The sequence below is a fragment of the Hippopotamus amphibius genome, chromosome 7 (assembly GCF_030028045.1).
Source record: "Hippopotamus amphibius kiboko isolate mHipAmp2 chromosome 7, mHipAmp2.hap2, whole genome shotgun sequence".
NCBI classification, from domain to species: domain Eukaryota; kingdom Metazoa; phylum Chordata; class Mammalia; order Artiodactyla; family Hippopotamidae; genus Hippopotamus; species Hippopotamus amphibius.
Genome location: NC_080192.1, coordinates 48,789,180 through 48,806,909, shown reverse-complemented (window position 1 = coordinate 48,806,909; position 17,730 = coordinate 48,789,180). Strand labels below are relative to the sequence as shown.

At 37.8% G+C, this 17,730-nt stretch overlaps 1 protein-coding gene across 1 annotated transcript; it reads left to right on the top strand.

Annotated features, from left to right (window-relative positions):
• The first annotated feature begins 2,150 nt into the window (after positions 1-2,150).
• Positions 2,151-2,447, top strand: LOC130856405 (NADH dehydrogenase [ubiquinone] 1 beta subcomplex subunit 3-like). The gene has a single exon (XM_057740611.1). It carries the CDS (start codon positions 2,151-2,153, stop codon positions 2,445-2,447), a length of 297 nt encoding a protein of 98 aa, XP_057596594.1.
• The last annotated feature ends 15,283 nt before the right edge of the window (positions 2,448-17,730 follow it).

Sequence of the window (17,730 nt, the reverse complement as noted above, 5' to 3'; positions counted from 1 at the left end):
ATTAGAACAAAAAGCACTTATTAGTAAAAAAGATAATATTACAAAAGGAAGACTTGATCTTTTTTTTTTTTTTTCTGCCTCGCAACACAGCTTATGAGATCTTAGTTCCTCAACCAGGGATTGAACCTGTGCCTTCAGCAGTGAAAGCACAAAGTCCTAACCACTAGACCACCAGGGAATTCCCCTAGGAAAACTTGATCTTATAATTGAAGTTTTGATGGAGAAATTTAATATACACAATTATTTTCCTTTTTGCTTTCTTGAGTTTAATGTTGGTCTGAGAGAATAACAATGGAATTGTAACTTTCCAGATATATTTTGTAAACATACAATTCAGTAAATTCAGACATGTATAAGCAAGTTTGGTAGCCTGTTGGGGTCTATTTGCATGAAGGGCAGAGGGTCTTGGTAATGAAGTTATTATTTTCTTGGGATTGATGACTGGTACCACCCTACCCTCCCAAAACCCATTGTGGCATGGGGGAATATTTTAACCTCCAAGCGTTGGGAGACATTTCACCTGGGAAGGTACTCATCATTACAGGAAAGCTAGAGTACACAGCTGAGTTGAGAGTGTCCTTGAGAATAAAGAAGAGCTCAATTACACCATCATACAGTGACGGCAAGCCTCCTACCCCACCCTCAGAGAAGTGTCACGGCTCTCAGAAGAGGAGGCTACGAAAGGGAATAAGTTAAATGAATGCTGTATTAATAAGTGTTGGTACAAAGCAAACAGGCCTCAAGGCACCCAATTTCATCAGTATCCATCAAAGTATCATTATATCCGTCCAGACCCTGGTAGGGAAAGAGGGACAGCAGATGGGTGAGGTCATGGGGATCTCTTCAATCATAAATTCATTTTTTGGATCAATAAATTTTGAGATTTAAAAAAATATATATATATATATGTATATGCTTCATCCTAACTTGTTAAAACCCCTATATACAATTTCCTAAGACCTGGGGGAGAATTTAAATAAGTTTTGAAAGCACGTATTTATGAAGTGATCACACAATGTGTGTAGCACTATGCTAGATACTGTGGAGGCTAAAGAGATAAGACACTCCCTCGGAAGAAAGATCTTAGGATCTTATTTGGGAGATAAAATAGACATACATGCAGCACACAAACAACACTACTATTCCAGAAGGTGCAGTAGGATGAAATATAAAGGAAGTCATCTATGGCAATTTTAGAATAGGGATTCTGTAATCGGCTCCCCTGAAAGTCAGTCTAAGTTCCTTTTATTACTAGCTGTGTCTAAGGTACCTTGGGCAAGTTACATAACTTCTGTATGCTTCAGTTTCTTCACACGTAAAATGGTGAAATTAAATCTGCTTCATAAACAATCTGTATGTAACACGCTTAGGAGAGCGTCTAAAAAAGATGGAGCTCAATAAATAATACCTCCTGTTACTGCCAAATGCCAAGAAAAATATATAGCTCAGAGAATACATCTGATACTTGTAAAATAATGATTGCCAGAGTGGGTCAAGGCTTTTGACAGAAAGTGATGCCTTTTAGAAATGGCAGTCAGATTTTCAAAGAACATTTTCAGGTTTGCATTTTATAAAAGGCTGAGAATTATTCATCCTAATGACAACTGAAAATCATTCCCTCACAGAGAAGAAAGCGGTAAGAAAAAAACGTCAGTTGATTATTTTCTTTAAAAAAAGAAACCCTTAGATAACTGACTTGAGGTTTCTCTTCAAAGCCTGAAAAGTTCATGACAGCCCACAGCTCAGGATGCCGACAATCCTGAGGATATACACAAATCACTGCCCACTCACGAAAGAAGAAAATATTCTAAAGTACACACACAAGTATGCAATAAATTTTTTTAAAGTAAGAAAACATTTATTCATTCATTCACTCACTCAACAAACATATACTAAGTGCTCACCATCTGAGGGATGGTACAATCTGGAATCTAAAATTAAATGACATAGTCTGTGCCCTCAAGAGTTTTAAGACAGTCAATAAATAAGTTATTAAGATGCACGGTGGCAGCTCCAGCTGAAGGGTTTAATCTTGAGTGTCCTGCGAGGTCAGACTGCTGTCAGAAGAAGTTCATGTGATCCCTAGGTATTAACTACAGTAATACTGCATTTTTAAAGAATCATCTGAAGAAAGCAGGTAACAAAACAACATGGCCCATGGACATGGACATGAACATGGTCATAGTAAAATGAAACTTCCAGATTATAAACAATGGAAGGTAGAAGGGACACTATTAGAAACTGTCCAGGAGAAGCTGCCTGCACGGGGGCTAAGGGATCCATGGGGCTGCAGTGAAGCTTGGAGATACATGGGTGGCTTTGCAAATAACGTGTCCTTTGTTGGTGCATTATTAAAAGGATTCAAATGGAGATTTGCTACATTTGTGGTAACTGTAGGGGCTGAATATTACCTGGAGTCCCGGAAAAAAGATAAGAGGTATCACTGAAGATAATACCTGAAAGTATATTTTAATGTCTTAACTCCCCAATAAAAAGACTTCTCCACTGTAGCCTACTCACCTATGTGTTTGTTCCTTAAAGAATACTAGTAAGATTTAATAAAATAAGAAAACATGCAAAATAAAATAAAATAGGGCGAAGGTTAGTATGAGGCACTACAGAAGGCATGGAAAGGGTATATAATGCAGGGGACCAGGAAGGGCATCCCAGAGAAGATGCTGTCTGAATGGGATGCAGGAGGATGAAGTACTGCAGTACTTCACTGTGACTACAGTACCAGTGTGGAAAGCATGGGGTGAGTGTGGAGAGTAAAGCAGAGGTCATGTGAAAGAGCTCTGTCTCTATTCTGATACCAACATCAACCCACTGAAAGATTTAAGGAAGGGGATGGCATAAACTATTTTCATTTTTGAAGGATCACAATGGTTGCATTCTGGGACCATACTGGAAGGTAGACCAGGGCTGAGCTTTTATGAATTTCATAGTTACAAAATCTTGTATAGTTTTCTGTGTCTATAAGTTAAGTGTAGCTAAATGGAGACCCTCAGAGAGTCCACCCTTGAGGACAGAATATTATGCAGTGGCTAAAAGCAGACTCCTGATTAAAAAGCCAGTTTTGCCCATTGCTCTCTGTGACCTTGGGCAAATCTGTCTTTATTTCTGCTCTCAATTTCTTTATTTTAATATAGGAATAAAATTATGTCTGCCTTGTATTAGAATTGGTTAACAAATAAACAAATGAACCAAGTCTCAAAGACTTAACATGATAAAAATTTATTTCTGGTTCAAGTCAGGGAAAGGCATTAACTAAAATGATAAAATAAGTTAAAGGTAGCAGGATAAAAGCATTACATGCTGAAATCATTTTACGTATATATAAACAATAACTAATCAGAAGACATAATGTAAAAATCTTCATTTAAAATAATAACAAAGAAGATTAAATACTTTGGAATAAACTTAAAATGAGAGGTGTAGAAACTTTATGAGAGGGGCTTCCCTGGTGGCGCAGTGGTTAAGAATCCGCCTGCCAATGCAGGGGACACGGGTTCCAGCCCTGGTCTGGGAAGACCCCACATGCCACAAAGCAACCATGCCCGTGTGCCACAACTACCGAGCCAGTGTGCTGCAACTACTGAAGCCCAAGCACCTAGAGCCCGTGCTCCACAACAAGAGAAGCCATGGCAATGAGAAGCCTGAACACCACAACGAAGAGTAGCCCCAGCTCACCACAAATAGAGAAAGCCCATGTGCAGCAACGAAGACCCAACACAGCCAATAAAATAAATAAAAATTAATTAATTAATTAATTAATTAAAAAGAGAAAAGAAAAGAAACTCTATGAGGAAAACCTTCTGAAAGCTATGAAGGGAGACTTGAACAAATGAAAGGCATCCCCAATTTTTTAATAGAATGACTCAATATCATAAATTGTCTCTAAATTAATGTAAAATTTAACACAATCCCAACAAAAACATGAATAAGCTTTTTTATGGACGTAGACAAGTTGATATAAAAAAATCACGTGGAAGAACAAACATGCAAGAATACATTAAAAAGGAAAGACAAGGAGAAAGGACTAGCTCAGATATAAAACATACTATAAAGTCCTGTAATTAACTGTGACACTGACGCATGACTAGAGAAACAAAGAGAGTAGATTAGGAAGCCCAGAAATAAACCCAAGCGCATATGGAAATTTAGTATATGGTAAGGTGGTACCACAAATTATTAGGAAAATATGGTAATTTTAATAGATGGTTCTGGGACAGCAGGATAACCATTTGGAATAAAATAAATTTAGATCTATATTTCACATCATGCATAAGCATAAGCTCCAAATGGAATAGGGATCAAAATTTAAAAAAAAAATTTTTAAATGCTAGAAGAAAACATGGGTGAATTCCTCTTTAACTTTGGTATAGGAAAAGATTTCCTAACTATGACTCAACATTTAAAGGCAATTAAATTGATAAATGGCTATACAAAATAAATTTTTTTCTGCATGGTAAAAAATAAAGTCAAAGACAACTAACAAACTTGGAAAAATGTTTGCAACATAGGTCAAACCTTAGATAAAGTACTAATATACTAATATTGTTAACACACAAAAAACTTAAAAACTGAGAGGAAAAGAATTTTTAAAAATCCTTTAAAATGGGAAAAAGACATGAGCAGACAATTCACAAAAAGAGTTAAAAAATGGGGCTTCCTAGGTGGCGCAGTGGTTAAGAATCCGCCTGCCAATGCAGAGGTCACGGGTTCGATCCCAGCTCCAGGAAGATCCCACATGCCGCGGAGCAACCAAGCCCGTGTGCCAAAAAAAAAAAAAAAAAAAGTAAAAAGAGTTAAAAAATGACCTTTAAAGACAGGAAAAGATGCTTAGCCTCACTCATAATTACAGAAATACAAACTAAAACTATACTGAGATATTGTTACCAGATTGGCAACAATTAAAAAGTATGACAACACATTCTGTCGGGAAACAAGCACTCTCTTTCATTGCTGGTAGGAACGCAAACTGGTATGGTGTTTTTGGAGGGAAATTTGGCAATACCTAAGAAAACTATATACCGCAAGTCCTCTTCTAGGTATTTACACAGATACACCTCCAGTAATAGAAAAATACATTTGCACAGGGTTACTAATTGCAACATTGCCCTTGCAAATATTGGAAACAATGTAATTATCTAAATATAGGAGAAGGGTTAAAGAAGCTATGTACACAGCTGTAAGAGAAAAAAAATAGAAAAGGATTTCTATGAATTAACACGGGTTGTTTTCCAGGATACATCAAGTTAAAAAAGGCCTCCCCAAAAGTGCAAAAGAGCACCTATTGTGTGCCGCCTTTCATGAAAGAAAAGAGAGAAATAAAAAATATATTTATCTGCTTGTTTGTGCCAAAAGAAACACAGAAAGGAGAACCCAGAAACTAAGACGATAAGGGAGAGAGGCGTTAGGTGCAAGCAGCACGGGGGCAGAGGAAGCAGCAGTTCTCCGGTGTAACACTTGGTACTAGTCTAACTTTCAGAAACCACGCTCATGTGTCATAGACCCAAAATATAAATACATGATGCAAGTCAAGCAGGATGAGGGCAGAATCCGAAATACAATACAAACAATAACAAGTGAGCCTAACTCCCTTACAAACTACGCTGACGGGGGGTGGGAAAGGAAAGAACAAACCTAAATAAGTTCGAAAAAACAGTATTTTGATGGTATACTCTAAGACTAAAGACAAAAAAAGAAATGTACACAAACATCATATACTAGTTTGCAAGCTCCTCCACCTCCCTAGAATGGCTAGGGTTAGTAATTTTGAAACTAATTCATGTATATTTTACCACTGTGCAAATAAGTAAATAAAGTTTGAATAAGAGAGGCAGATGTATATTACCCGCAGTGAAAGGAGTTACAAATGAAGAACAGAGGAAGTCTAGAATAAATTCTGGGGTGTTGCACTGGAATTAAATATATGAACTCATGGTGATGATAGATGATAGAGAGGTGACAGACAGATGACAGACAGATAGACTTAGATGATGTGTATGTGTGCGTGTCTACATATACAGTACGTAGATTTTTTGGCTTTGTTTGCTGAGAGGGTCTAGAATTAATGACACCAATAGCAAAGAATACAGCAGACACACAGATTTTGATTTCTAGACACCATTCTCTTTAAAACAAACAAACAAAAAACAGAAATCTTGGAGAAATGACTGATCCCAGGGCTAGGGCAGGAAAAGCAAAAAATTAGCTTGGAACACCTTGAGACGCAAGAAAGAAAAGAAGTGTTCAAAAAAATAATAATAACAACAACAATAGACGCATGTTGAAAGGACACAGAACTCAACTGGAAGAGTCTCCCAATGACCAAATCTGGGCTAATTTGAAGAACAAAGTCAATAGTGACAGTAATGGATTATATCATATAGAGTAAAATTAATATCCATGCTCCATACCAATATATATATAAATAACTGTATAACCAGTAAATGGGAAGGAAAAGAAAGCTCTCATCTTTACAGAATTCTAGTTAATAAATGTCAAAAAATAATGTAAATTTAAAAATCACCAATTGGCTATTAGTGGGCCAATATAGGATAAGAAACAGGATGTTTACATAGTCTTAAAGTATCTCTCTATAAGGTGCTAATTAAGTATGAAAGGAAAAATGGTTAGTTTACAGTGGAGAAATCCAGCAGACACTACCTTAACCAAATGATTAAAGTTAACACCACCAATAATAGGATCTATCAACATCATGGACTCCCCATATGATGTACTGAGAAGCCCACAATATTACTTCCATGCTATCTTATCATATGTGTATAATATGAACATATATTATGAATTTAACGATAATCTGGATCCTGGATCATAAATTGAGCATTAGAGATAACTGGCAAAAGTTGAATAATGTCTATAGATTAATAGTATAGTATTGATGTTAATTTCCTAATTTTGAAAACTGTACTATAGTTAAGTGAGTTGTTAACATTTGGGGAAATTAAGTAAAGAGTATATGGGAATTTAATGCTATATATATTTTGTACTTTTTTCAATTTTTTACTAGCCTGAAATTATTTCAAAGTAAAAGGTTAAAAAAATAAAAACTATTAAAAGGAAAGGTATTTAAAAACCCTGTCACCTATGGTTACAAGTTTGTTTTAAAAAGAACAACTTAACACCCTCTCCAAATAAAAGAATATTTTCTTCTCAAAACAAAAATGTTAAATATACATTTTACTTGATGAAAAGCTAAAATATGTACATGGAAAGATATATTCTTTACATCAATTCTCCTACAGATCAATATGTTCCCTCTCTCTGACTCATTATTTTAATTTTCCAACTATTGCTCATATTTTCAGATGATATGATCCAGGTAATGATGTAATTTCTCTGTAAATTAACCTCCTAGTGATAATCTGACCCCGGTGGATATTGAGTGTCTTACAGTCTAATTGTATATGTGTATTGTTCTAGGCAACAGATTTCAGGGAGTCCCATTTCTGCCCAAGCTATCAGATGTAATTGAGCAGCAAAGAAGGCTTGGCTCATACGTAGTAAGTACTCATGTGCAATTATGAAGCTTTCTTTTCATTTTAGAAAGGAAGGTGGAAAAATGGAGAATAGGATAAAGGCTCTAGAAATGTGAGGCCAATTTTGCCAACTACAAGATTTTTCACTACTCTACATTTACTTCATATTCTTAGTATCAAATAACTATGCTGAAGCACTTTAGTTCCTTAAAATATATTTATTTTCAATAATTAGCTAATTATGATGAATGCTTTCTGTATTCTATTTTGATGAAATGTTCTGCTTTGGAGAATTCAAATGAAAATACAGCAGGTCCCCTGATTTTACCACTAGAGGGCAAAAGAAATTAAGAAACAGGGAAAAACAGGGCTCACATGCTTCCTCTCTGATTTTACAGTTTGAAATCTCCAGATAGCTACTTCCAGAAATGAATTCATTCAGAAAACAAATACAGTACGTACAAATGATGACAGGAAGAAGTGAAGAGGGGAAAAACTATCATTTTTTATAAGAATGAAATCCCTAACCATTTTCTCAAAAGTGCTCACCTACATACAGTTATTAATTACATTATTGATTTAGGTTAAACATTCAATTAAACACTGAAATAGGCTGGTGGTGATAAATTGTGATGTTTCCTCTCCTGGTGATGTTTGAGAAAAATATTGCCTGGGTAACCACAATCGTATCCAGAAAATGAGGAATGAGCTAGTCCAGAATCAATGAGGCCAAGGTCTTGAGTTCAATTTGTATATAGATTAGTGAACATCTCTCTAAATCAGGGCCACCTCCCTCACTCCAATCAGCAAGTGCACATCAGGGGTCACGGGGAATGGTGAGAGAGCACATGTAGGGCAGCCAGGCTTTGCTCACAGCTAAGAATGGGAGGCTGGGGTGTACTGGAAATCACCCCACCCTAGAGATCCGGATTGAGATTAAGGTCACATTTGAGTGGGCTTGAATACGTCCCACAGGTAGCAGAGACAAAAACTTCAGGTACCACCTAGATATATGAAGAAAATGCAGCTCCTTCATTTTCTATCATAGATCTACTCTTCCTTATAAACATCCATTTCACTAGGTACCAGGGGGTGGAAAACATTCTTTTAAACTTGCCAATGTTAGATATTAAAGTCACTCCTTAAAGACTCTTCCATGATGCATTTTTCTTTGGATAAATGCTGAATCTTTGCAGCTTCCTCTCGCTTTCCCTGTTCTTTCCAAAGATGGGGAGACTGGGGCTAATGTGATCACATGGCAGAAAGGGCAAGGCATACTAGAGCCCTCTGGATCTTCTGTAAATGGCCTGGTTGCCTCCAAGATGATGCGTCACTGAGTCCACATGGGTCTTTGTAACATTTTCCTGGCACACACTCTGGTCCTGACTGCTTGCCTCTGGTTTGCCTCCCTACACTGCAGCCTGCTTGTGCATCCTCAGGCCTCTGCCAGTTCTCTGGTCTTCTAAGCACCAACACATCCACTCACTGAGGCATAAGGGGCATTAAAAACCCTTAGGAGTCAAAGTTCTGACTCATCCATCTGGACACTTGCCAAGACCACTACTCCATCACCTCATGTGTTGACAAAGAGCCTTCCAATACAGCCCTTTCCTCCCAGAGTGCCAAGCACTGATCAGGGAAAAACAAAAAAAAACAAAGCAAAATTGAACTCTTCTTTGGACTTTCGGAGCAAGGATGCCTGTACTGAAAACCCACTTCCCTAATTCCCCTCCTTTTCTCCCTCTGCAGTCCACTGCCATGGAAGGGTAAACACCCTACTTCTTTATAATGCTTGTAAGGGACTTCTTTCTATATTCTCTTTACATATCCTCTTTTTATATCTTTTCTGAGGTGGAGTTCTGTAGTCTCTTTTCCTAAAGCAACAGCAGTGGACTGGCTGCAGAAAGAAAATCTAGTTTATTCAAAAAGAAAGATGCATCTGGAGAGATTCCAAAAATATTATCCCTATTTTGTGTAAGTCTCAGTTTCCTCAGCCCAAAAATATGGAGATAATGATGCCCAGACCTACCCTCCAGAGAAAGAGCTCTGTCTCCCTCTTGAAATCAATTTGGGTAAAAAGTCTGAAAAGTGAAACTTCATGGGGGCATCTACTTCATAGATGGTCTGAACTCTCGGAAGGTCTGCACTAGCATACAATCCTGCCAACTTAGCCATATAGCAGTGTGTGAAAATGTGCTTTTGCATGTACACACATACCCATGGACACACACACACCCATGGACACACATACACACACACACACACACAGAACCATCCTCCCCCGCACCCTCCTTCTCTTTGGAAATGTCTTCCAATCTGTATTAGGTTCAAATAGTAAGGTGCTAACCATTAAAATTTCAATATAATTACAAGTCTAATGTGTTAACATTTTCTAAGTGATTCAAAAGCCCTAAAAACACAACTTACAAAAAGACAAAAAAATGTAAAAAGACAACATTTATTTATTCATTCAATAATATGTCGTGAGCATCTACTGTGTGACAGGTATTATCTAGGGTTCCTGATGACAATCAAAACAGACCAAAAACCACAACAAAACAAATGGGGCAGGAGGAAGGTTTAGGAGATGATGGATAAGTTTACGGCACTGATTGTGGGGATGGTTTCCCAGGGGTATACTTACCTCTAAACACAACAAGTTGTATATATTAAATATCTACAATTTCTGCATGTCAATCAAACCTCAAAAAGTGGTTAAAAGGTAGACTATGACCCTTGCCCTCCTACCTGACAAGGATGGAAAAGGGTGAGAAAAAGTGAGGCAAATAATAAGCAATATGCTAAATAAATAAAATATAAGTAAGTAATATTGTACATTTAGAAGCAAACAAATAGAACAGCAGAAAAAGTAGAACATAAGTTATTTGAATGGTTAAAGTTGTAGTGGTTGTACTCTCATTTAGCATATTAAAAATTATTGATCCACTTATTCATATTTCTCTAATTAGTGAATACCTTCCCACTGGTAAAGTAACTTTTAATATCAACAAAAGAAATGCTATCTCAGACCAGCTAAGGCTGCAGATTTCAGGTTCCTGATCAATTAATTCTTAGTCAGGCCCTGGGGTCTGACTGAAACTTCAGAGTGATTTGAACTTAATCCAATGACCATCTTTCTGCCATCCCTACCTCCCTCTCTCTCTTTAGAGTCACACTTGTTAAGTCAATGGGTCTTTTCAATGAGCCTACAGCTTTTATACTGTTTTTGTGTCTGGCAATCAGGCATGTTTTCCTGAAATGAAACATTCTTAGAAATTACTTGGCCAGCAAGACGTACTGTTTGTACTTTCATTATTATGAATAATTTTGGCATGATTCATTAGCATTAATAGATCTTGTGATGCCTTGATAGCTTCTCTTGTTAACCGGTTCATCAGTCAAGAGATTTTGTTTCCTGGAAGATGAGAGATTGAGTTTACTCTTGAGTAATGTGGTGAATCTATCTTCTTTCAATATACTCTTTCTACACATATATTCCTACACTACTGTCACAATCTTTCTTATTCTTGGTATAGTTCTTACTCTATCAGAACTCCTGGGATTACTCACAACTCTCTTTATCTTGCCTACACATAGAGATGAAGAAAAATACACACCTATGTTTTATAAAGGGTCATATATTCAACAGAAGAAAACAAACATTCACATATGTCAAGCCCACTGTCCTGTTAAAATTAATAAAATATTAAGCATATCTACCTTCTTTTGTATTACGTCTTTTGTGAACTTTAACTTTTCCCATTTTGAATATCATTATGAATTCAAAGCATCATGAACTCAATTTGTTTATGAATAATTCTTTTTTAATGCTCAAATGGTTCCAAGTTGGGTAGTGGGAATATCTCACAGCTGTCTCTGTTGTCCTTTCAGCACTACCCCTGGTATTTTAGAGCATCCTTGCATTCAGACAAGAATAAAATGTTCATCTAGTCTTCACAGAGCTCTGGTCCCTTTCACAGTGGAGAGAATGCCAGAAGAGAGTGCAATCCCAGAGGGCACAGTTGACATTGTTTCATTGCTCAACCTCTTCAGCAACAGAACACGTTAAGAGTCCCTATTTATATGTTTGGTTTAGCTTAGATTTCCTAAGTCCATTTTATTTTCTTCGAAAGTATTTTTTTCTACAACACACTTAAATCCAGAATGAGACAGGGCTCTTCTTAAAGGGTTCAAATCAGTATTATCCTTCATTTCTACCTTCCAGCTGAACCCAGAACTCAAATCCTTTTCCTGTAGCTTCCACCATTACCTTTCTGCTTGGAAACTGGGGAATGTTTCACAAAAGAAAGGGCATCTGAGCCAGGTCTTGAAGAAACAGAGAATTTATCAGCAGACTGGTGTGGGGATGGGAGTGAGGTAGAAAGGGTATTGCAGGTAAAATTAAGCATGTACAGTTGACCCTTGAACAATGCAGGGGTTAAGAACACCCACCCTCAGCCCAGTTGAAAATCTGAGTATAACTTTATAGTCAGCCCTCCACATCATCTATGGTTCCACCTGTGTAGATTTAACCCAGATCATGTAGTGCTGCAGTATGTATTTACTGAAAAAAATCCACATGTAAGTGGATTCATGTAGTTCAAACCCACGTTGTTCAAGTGTACATCGTGTACAGAGATCCAGAAGCATGAAGAAGACTTGGAATACAATGACAGGAGAAGGCAGTGACGAGAGATGAGGACAACACAGAATGTTTGGTTAGTGTAGGAGGGATCTTGGTTTGCCACACTGTGGAGTTTGATTTTCACCAAATGACTGATCTCATGACTAAAGTGATTAGGTGATTTTAAGAAATATCCTAGAAAACGAGTCACCAGAGTAAATTTACACTAATTTCAAACGAGCAATTTATTTACACCATCCACCTTCCTTTAGTGTGAAGAGTTCTAGAAAACAGTTATTTAAGTAAGGAGAATTTTGTAAAAAAGTTTTTAAATAAATCCTTGATATTTTTATAAGCTGAGGTTGACGAGTCAGGCCCTGAGGGAAATATCACCTCATTGTGTAAGTGTGAGGGTATTTATCCATCTCCTTCAGCATGGGGAAAGGTCAGACACACCCACTGTGGCATGTCATAGCAGAATTCTAAGATAACCCCCATGACCTCTGCCCCTGGTGTTACAAACATGATTAGGTTACATCTTTGATTAGGTTACGTTATTTGGCGAGAGTGATGGGACTTTACAGATATAATTAAGATCCTAGATTAGTTGACAAATTCATCAAAAAGAAGATTCTCTCTGGTAACCCTGACTTAACCACTGGAAGCCCTTTAAAAGAGGATTTCAGACGTAACTGAGGTCAGAAAGAGAGTCTCTTGCTGGCTTTGTAGAAGCAAGTTGCCATAATAAGTTCTACAGCTACGGAAATAAATTCTGCCAGCTAATTATGTGAGCTTGGAAGAGGAATTTGAAACTCAGATGAGACTCCAGACCTGGCTGATCCCTTGCCTGTAGCCCTGTGACACCCTAAGCAGAGGGCTCAGCTAAGCTGAATCTGTACCCCCGAACCACTGCACTGGGAGAAAATAAGTATGTGTTAAATTTAGCTCTGCAATCTGTAATGATTTGTCATGAAGCAATAAAACTAGCATTCCCATAGAATGGTAAGGAAAATCATATGCCTATTAAAATAGGCAGTGTGGATAACGGTTAAAGGCACAGAGGCTAAAGCCAGGCTACATGGGTTCATGTCCCAACACCACCACCTATTTGCTATGGAACTTTTGCCATGTTCCTTCATGCTTCCATGCCTCAAAGTCCTCGTATGAAATGAGGATAAACACAGGGCTTAGCTCATAAGATTATCCTGAGTATTAAAGGACTTTTAATTTATGCCAATCCCTAGAAGGGCACCTGGCATGCAGCAAGCACACTATAAAATATTCGCTATCCTTATATGATGCTCCCCTACTAATTATCAATAGATCTAGATATAACAAAGGCTTTCTTCATTCACCCTCTTAAAAGTAATGGTGTCATCCTATTATGAACACTCAAGGTATTTGATAAAAAGATCAAATTTATCACTGTGATAAAATTCTACAATTAATTTCATTTGGGGAAAAAAAACATTAAAGGATAGAATAATGTAAGAAAACATGATCTCAGTTTTAAAGTATAAAACCTCTTAATGTTCCTCCCCCTACTCCCAAGATCTGGAGATCAGTCACAGTTCCAGAGTAATCACTAAAACACATGAATAGCTGCTTAACCCTTGTGTTGTAGCTGCACATTACTTCCAAGGAATTACACAGTGCAAAAATTCTATATCTATAAAATAAAATTGAAGGAAAATACTTTTGGGGAAGCTATTCTGCTTTGATAGGCAGAAAGATAGATGACTATACAAATGTATAGAAGAAATAGGAGATAGATGATAGATAGATAGATAGATAGATAGATAGATAGATAGATAGATAGATGATAGATGATAGATGTATAGACAGACAGATAGATAGATGATAGATAGATAGATAGATAGATAGATAGATAGATAGATAGATGATAGATAGATAGATAGATAGATAGATAGATGATAGATAGAGATAGATAGATATAGATAGACAGACAGAAAGACAGACAGATTGGATGGATGGATGGATGGATGGATGGATGGATGGATGGGAGGGAAGGAAGGAACAGATAGGCTAGAATCCTGATCATGAGAACATACATCTTGAATTCCGTGCATCAAATGGACTGAATTTTTTTAAAACTGTCAAAATATAAGTGAAGCTTTTTCTGAATCAATAAAAATTATTGGTCATAACATTTTTTAAATTTCAGGCAAAACTGAAAATGGAAAAAACCTCTCCCTAAGATAGCCAACTAGAAAATTTAGCCAGGTAAAGGGAAAAGCCAGTTGTGGAATGAATTATATTGTTGTCAAAGACCATATACATCTGAATCACATGCGAAAACTTTAAAAAATTATAGATAACTTGGGTTTCCTCCAGACCCCTGGGAGGTCTGGAGTACAGACCAGGAAATTATATTTTTCTCTGTATTAGTTAAGGTAAGGTAGACTGTAGTAACAGATTCCAAACCATCAATGGATTAACACAGTAGAAATTAATTTCTTGCCCACAAAATGGCTCAGAGTGACGCTGGTGGGGAGGCTCCCCCTCATGCAGTTACTCAGTAACCAAGACTCTTTCCATCTTGTGGCTCCCCCATACCAGATGGTTTCACTGGTATTGCTCCTGCCAGATGGAAGGAGAAACAGCATGGAGGAGCACCTGTGTAATGGGTCAGGCTGAAAGTGGCACGGATTTTCCCTTCTGCTCTCATCTTTTAAGGAGAACTCTGTTATAGCGCCACCCCTAACTGCAAGGAAGGGAGGAAAATACAGTATAGCTACAGGGCCAGTAAGAAGAGGAAGTGGATTTCAGTGAACAAGAATCAGTCTCTGCTGTGAGCACACCATGTGATTTTGAGGTACAACTGGTACATGGTTGAAAATGTACAGGTGAACTATAACTTTTGAGTCAAAATAATCTAGGTTCCGAACTGAGTCACTGGACAGCTGTCTGACCTTAAGCAGAATAATTCCCCTCTCTATGCCTTCATCTTTTTGGTTCCTCATCTTTTAAGTGAGGATTTTAAAATCCTACATCTTAAGAGTCTTGTGAGATCAGAATGCGATAATACATTTAAAATTATTAGAATAATAACTGACATTAGTCAGTGGTCATCAATATTTTATTCGTACTATATTGTTGCTTTGGAAATAAAAGGAAGCAAGACGTTCTGTTATTTGAGCTAAGAAACCAGGTGTAGCAGTATCAGAATAAATATATTATTCCAACTGAATTATTGGATTGAGAAGGTTTGAGAAAGTAGACTCAATAGAAGGTGACTTCCTACTCTCATAAGAGATGCTGCGCAAGTGTCAAGCACTTGGGCAGCTCCCCTCCAGGTGGTCATTCTGAGATCCAGTCTTTTTCCATCTGGCGGCTACACCATACCCTGGGGCTTTATCATCATCTTATCCAGTGTAGAGAGACACACTGGTGACACAATATGTGATGTGGTCTGAGCTAAGCATTAGGTGTCTCAGTATTAGAATATCTAATGTTCACAGAGAGAAAAATTACTCTAATTTAAGAATAAAGTGAAAGCAATCTTAAAATATTAAGGGATTGAAAGTGTTGGTAGTGTAGCTCTAAGCTGAGCTTTATAACAATCTGATTATCACATATTTCAATTCGGGGAGTGAGACAGTTGTAGATTTAACTTTTCCACATATACGTCTGTACCACTCACTACATCTAAGGAACCCCGTGAGCTCTCAGGTCCAGAACTGCACCCGAGCTGTGCGGTACTTATCATCTGAATCAAGTGATACCATCACAGATGAGCTGACTTCTGTGTAATTGAAAGGATTAATTTAAAGAGTAGTTCTGAAGTTTGGATTAGTATGAGGACACTATCTAATCAATGCAGTTATCTATCAGAAGCAGAGTACAATCCTTGGCTAGCATTTCTTGAACTTATGTAGAGACTTCTTTTACAATAATTTCCACTAAGCCACAAAAATATATCCATGCTCTCCTGGTCTTCAGATTCCACTTGGATGAATACATCCCTAATTAAAATAACTAAGAGGAAAATAAGTCCTTGTGTGCCTCATCTTCTTGGTTTCTCCACCATTTTACAGCTTTCCTAATTTCAAACCCCATTTCCCCTATCCCCTTGGCATACTTTCACACTTTTGGTGCTGCCCTCCCAAATAAGCATCTCAGAACATGACTCCCTCCATCTGGCTTCCCTGATTCCACCCATTCACCCCTTAGACCTTGCTCTATTATGAACTCTTGCTGACCTGATAAACCTATCCAGACCTGCTTCCCTCCCACCATGGGCTTCATTCACAATGTGGTAGTCAGTGTTCTCACCTCAGCAGGTCCCCTGTTTCTGAGCTTCCTGCCTTGGCTAGATCACATATCAGAGAAGTGGGAGGAAGAGGGCATTTGGGGTACTTTCCATGCACCAGTCACTCATTACTCTGGTGTCCTTGGGAAATTATTGAGCAATGCAGATTCCTTTCCCACTTCTGCAAAATGAAGATGGTGACAGTTTCTTAGGCTCAAATCATAGCCACTATTTATTTAGGTCCTCACTACATGCCTGGTTCTCTGTTAAGTGTTAGATGTATTATCTAAGTTCATCCTTAAAACATCCCCAGGAAGTAGGTCCTGTTATCATGCCCACATTTTTAGATGAGGAAATTATGGCAAAGGAAGGTTAAGCGACTCAATTTCGGCATAGCGCTTGGAGTTTCAGAGTTTCAGACGATATCAACTCAGTTGATTTACTTACTTCCTAAAGTACAGTAACAACAGAAAACTGTTATGACTCGAGGCACATTTAGCACAAATACTATAATCCCAGTGTGTGCTGTTCAGCAGCATTTCTGTGGTGGTTCTTTTCCACACCAGCCCACTTTACCAAACACCAAGTAGCACAAACTTAAATTTGACCTAGTTTAATAAAAAAGTGGGTTGTGGTTTAATTATTCAGCAATTGATTACTAAGAATTTAAACAGCTTTGACAACCACCATAAATGCAATCTTTGTCTTGTGGTCTCTCTCAGAAACTTGCATTGCTATTTCTCACTGTCATGTACATACTGTAAACTCCTCCCAAATAACCTGAAGATGCAGAGAGAGCTACATTCCTACAGATACCATATTTCAAATGGTATGGATTCAAAGAGGGGTCATGGAATGGATCTCGAGATAACATTCCAGCTAATTCAAGCCCCAAATGTTAACTTTTATGTTTACTGTCCATAGTTTACTGGCGGTGGCATCAAAGCCTTGAGTTTGCTCCATATGCCTTATATATCTACTTCCCATTGAATGAGTAGACAAGCTCAAGTGGAGAGAACCCAGGAGTGTTGGTGTCAAGAGGATAGTCAGACCAGCCAACTGACACCCACTGGCGGTGGTTTCCTCCACCACTTGGTACTATGTAGCGGAAGTGAGAAGGTAAACAGGTGCTACAATCTTACAGGCGCCAACAGTCACTCCTGCCCGCCCTGCTGGCTACACCCTGCTCAGTCTACCAGGCAGGAGGTGTTTCTAATAGAGAGAGGCGAGGATTATACACCAGATTCCAAAGCAAGAGCAAGCTGCTGCCTTCCTGTTTCCTTTTGGGTTTTGCAGGCCTCCTTCAGCTACTCTGGGATGTTAGAATA

What these genes read in the sequence shown, in the direction of transcription:
- LOC130856405 (XM_057740611.1), top strand. Translation starts at nt 2,151, where the DNA reads ATGGCCCATGGACATGGACATGAACATGGTCATAGTAAAATGAAACTT.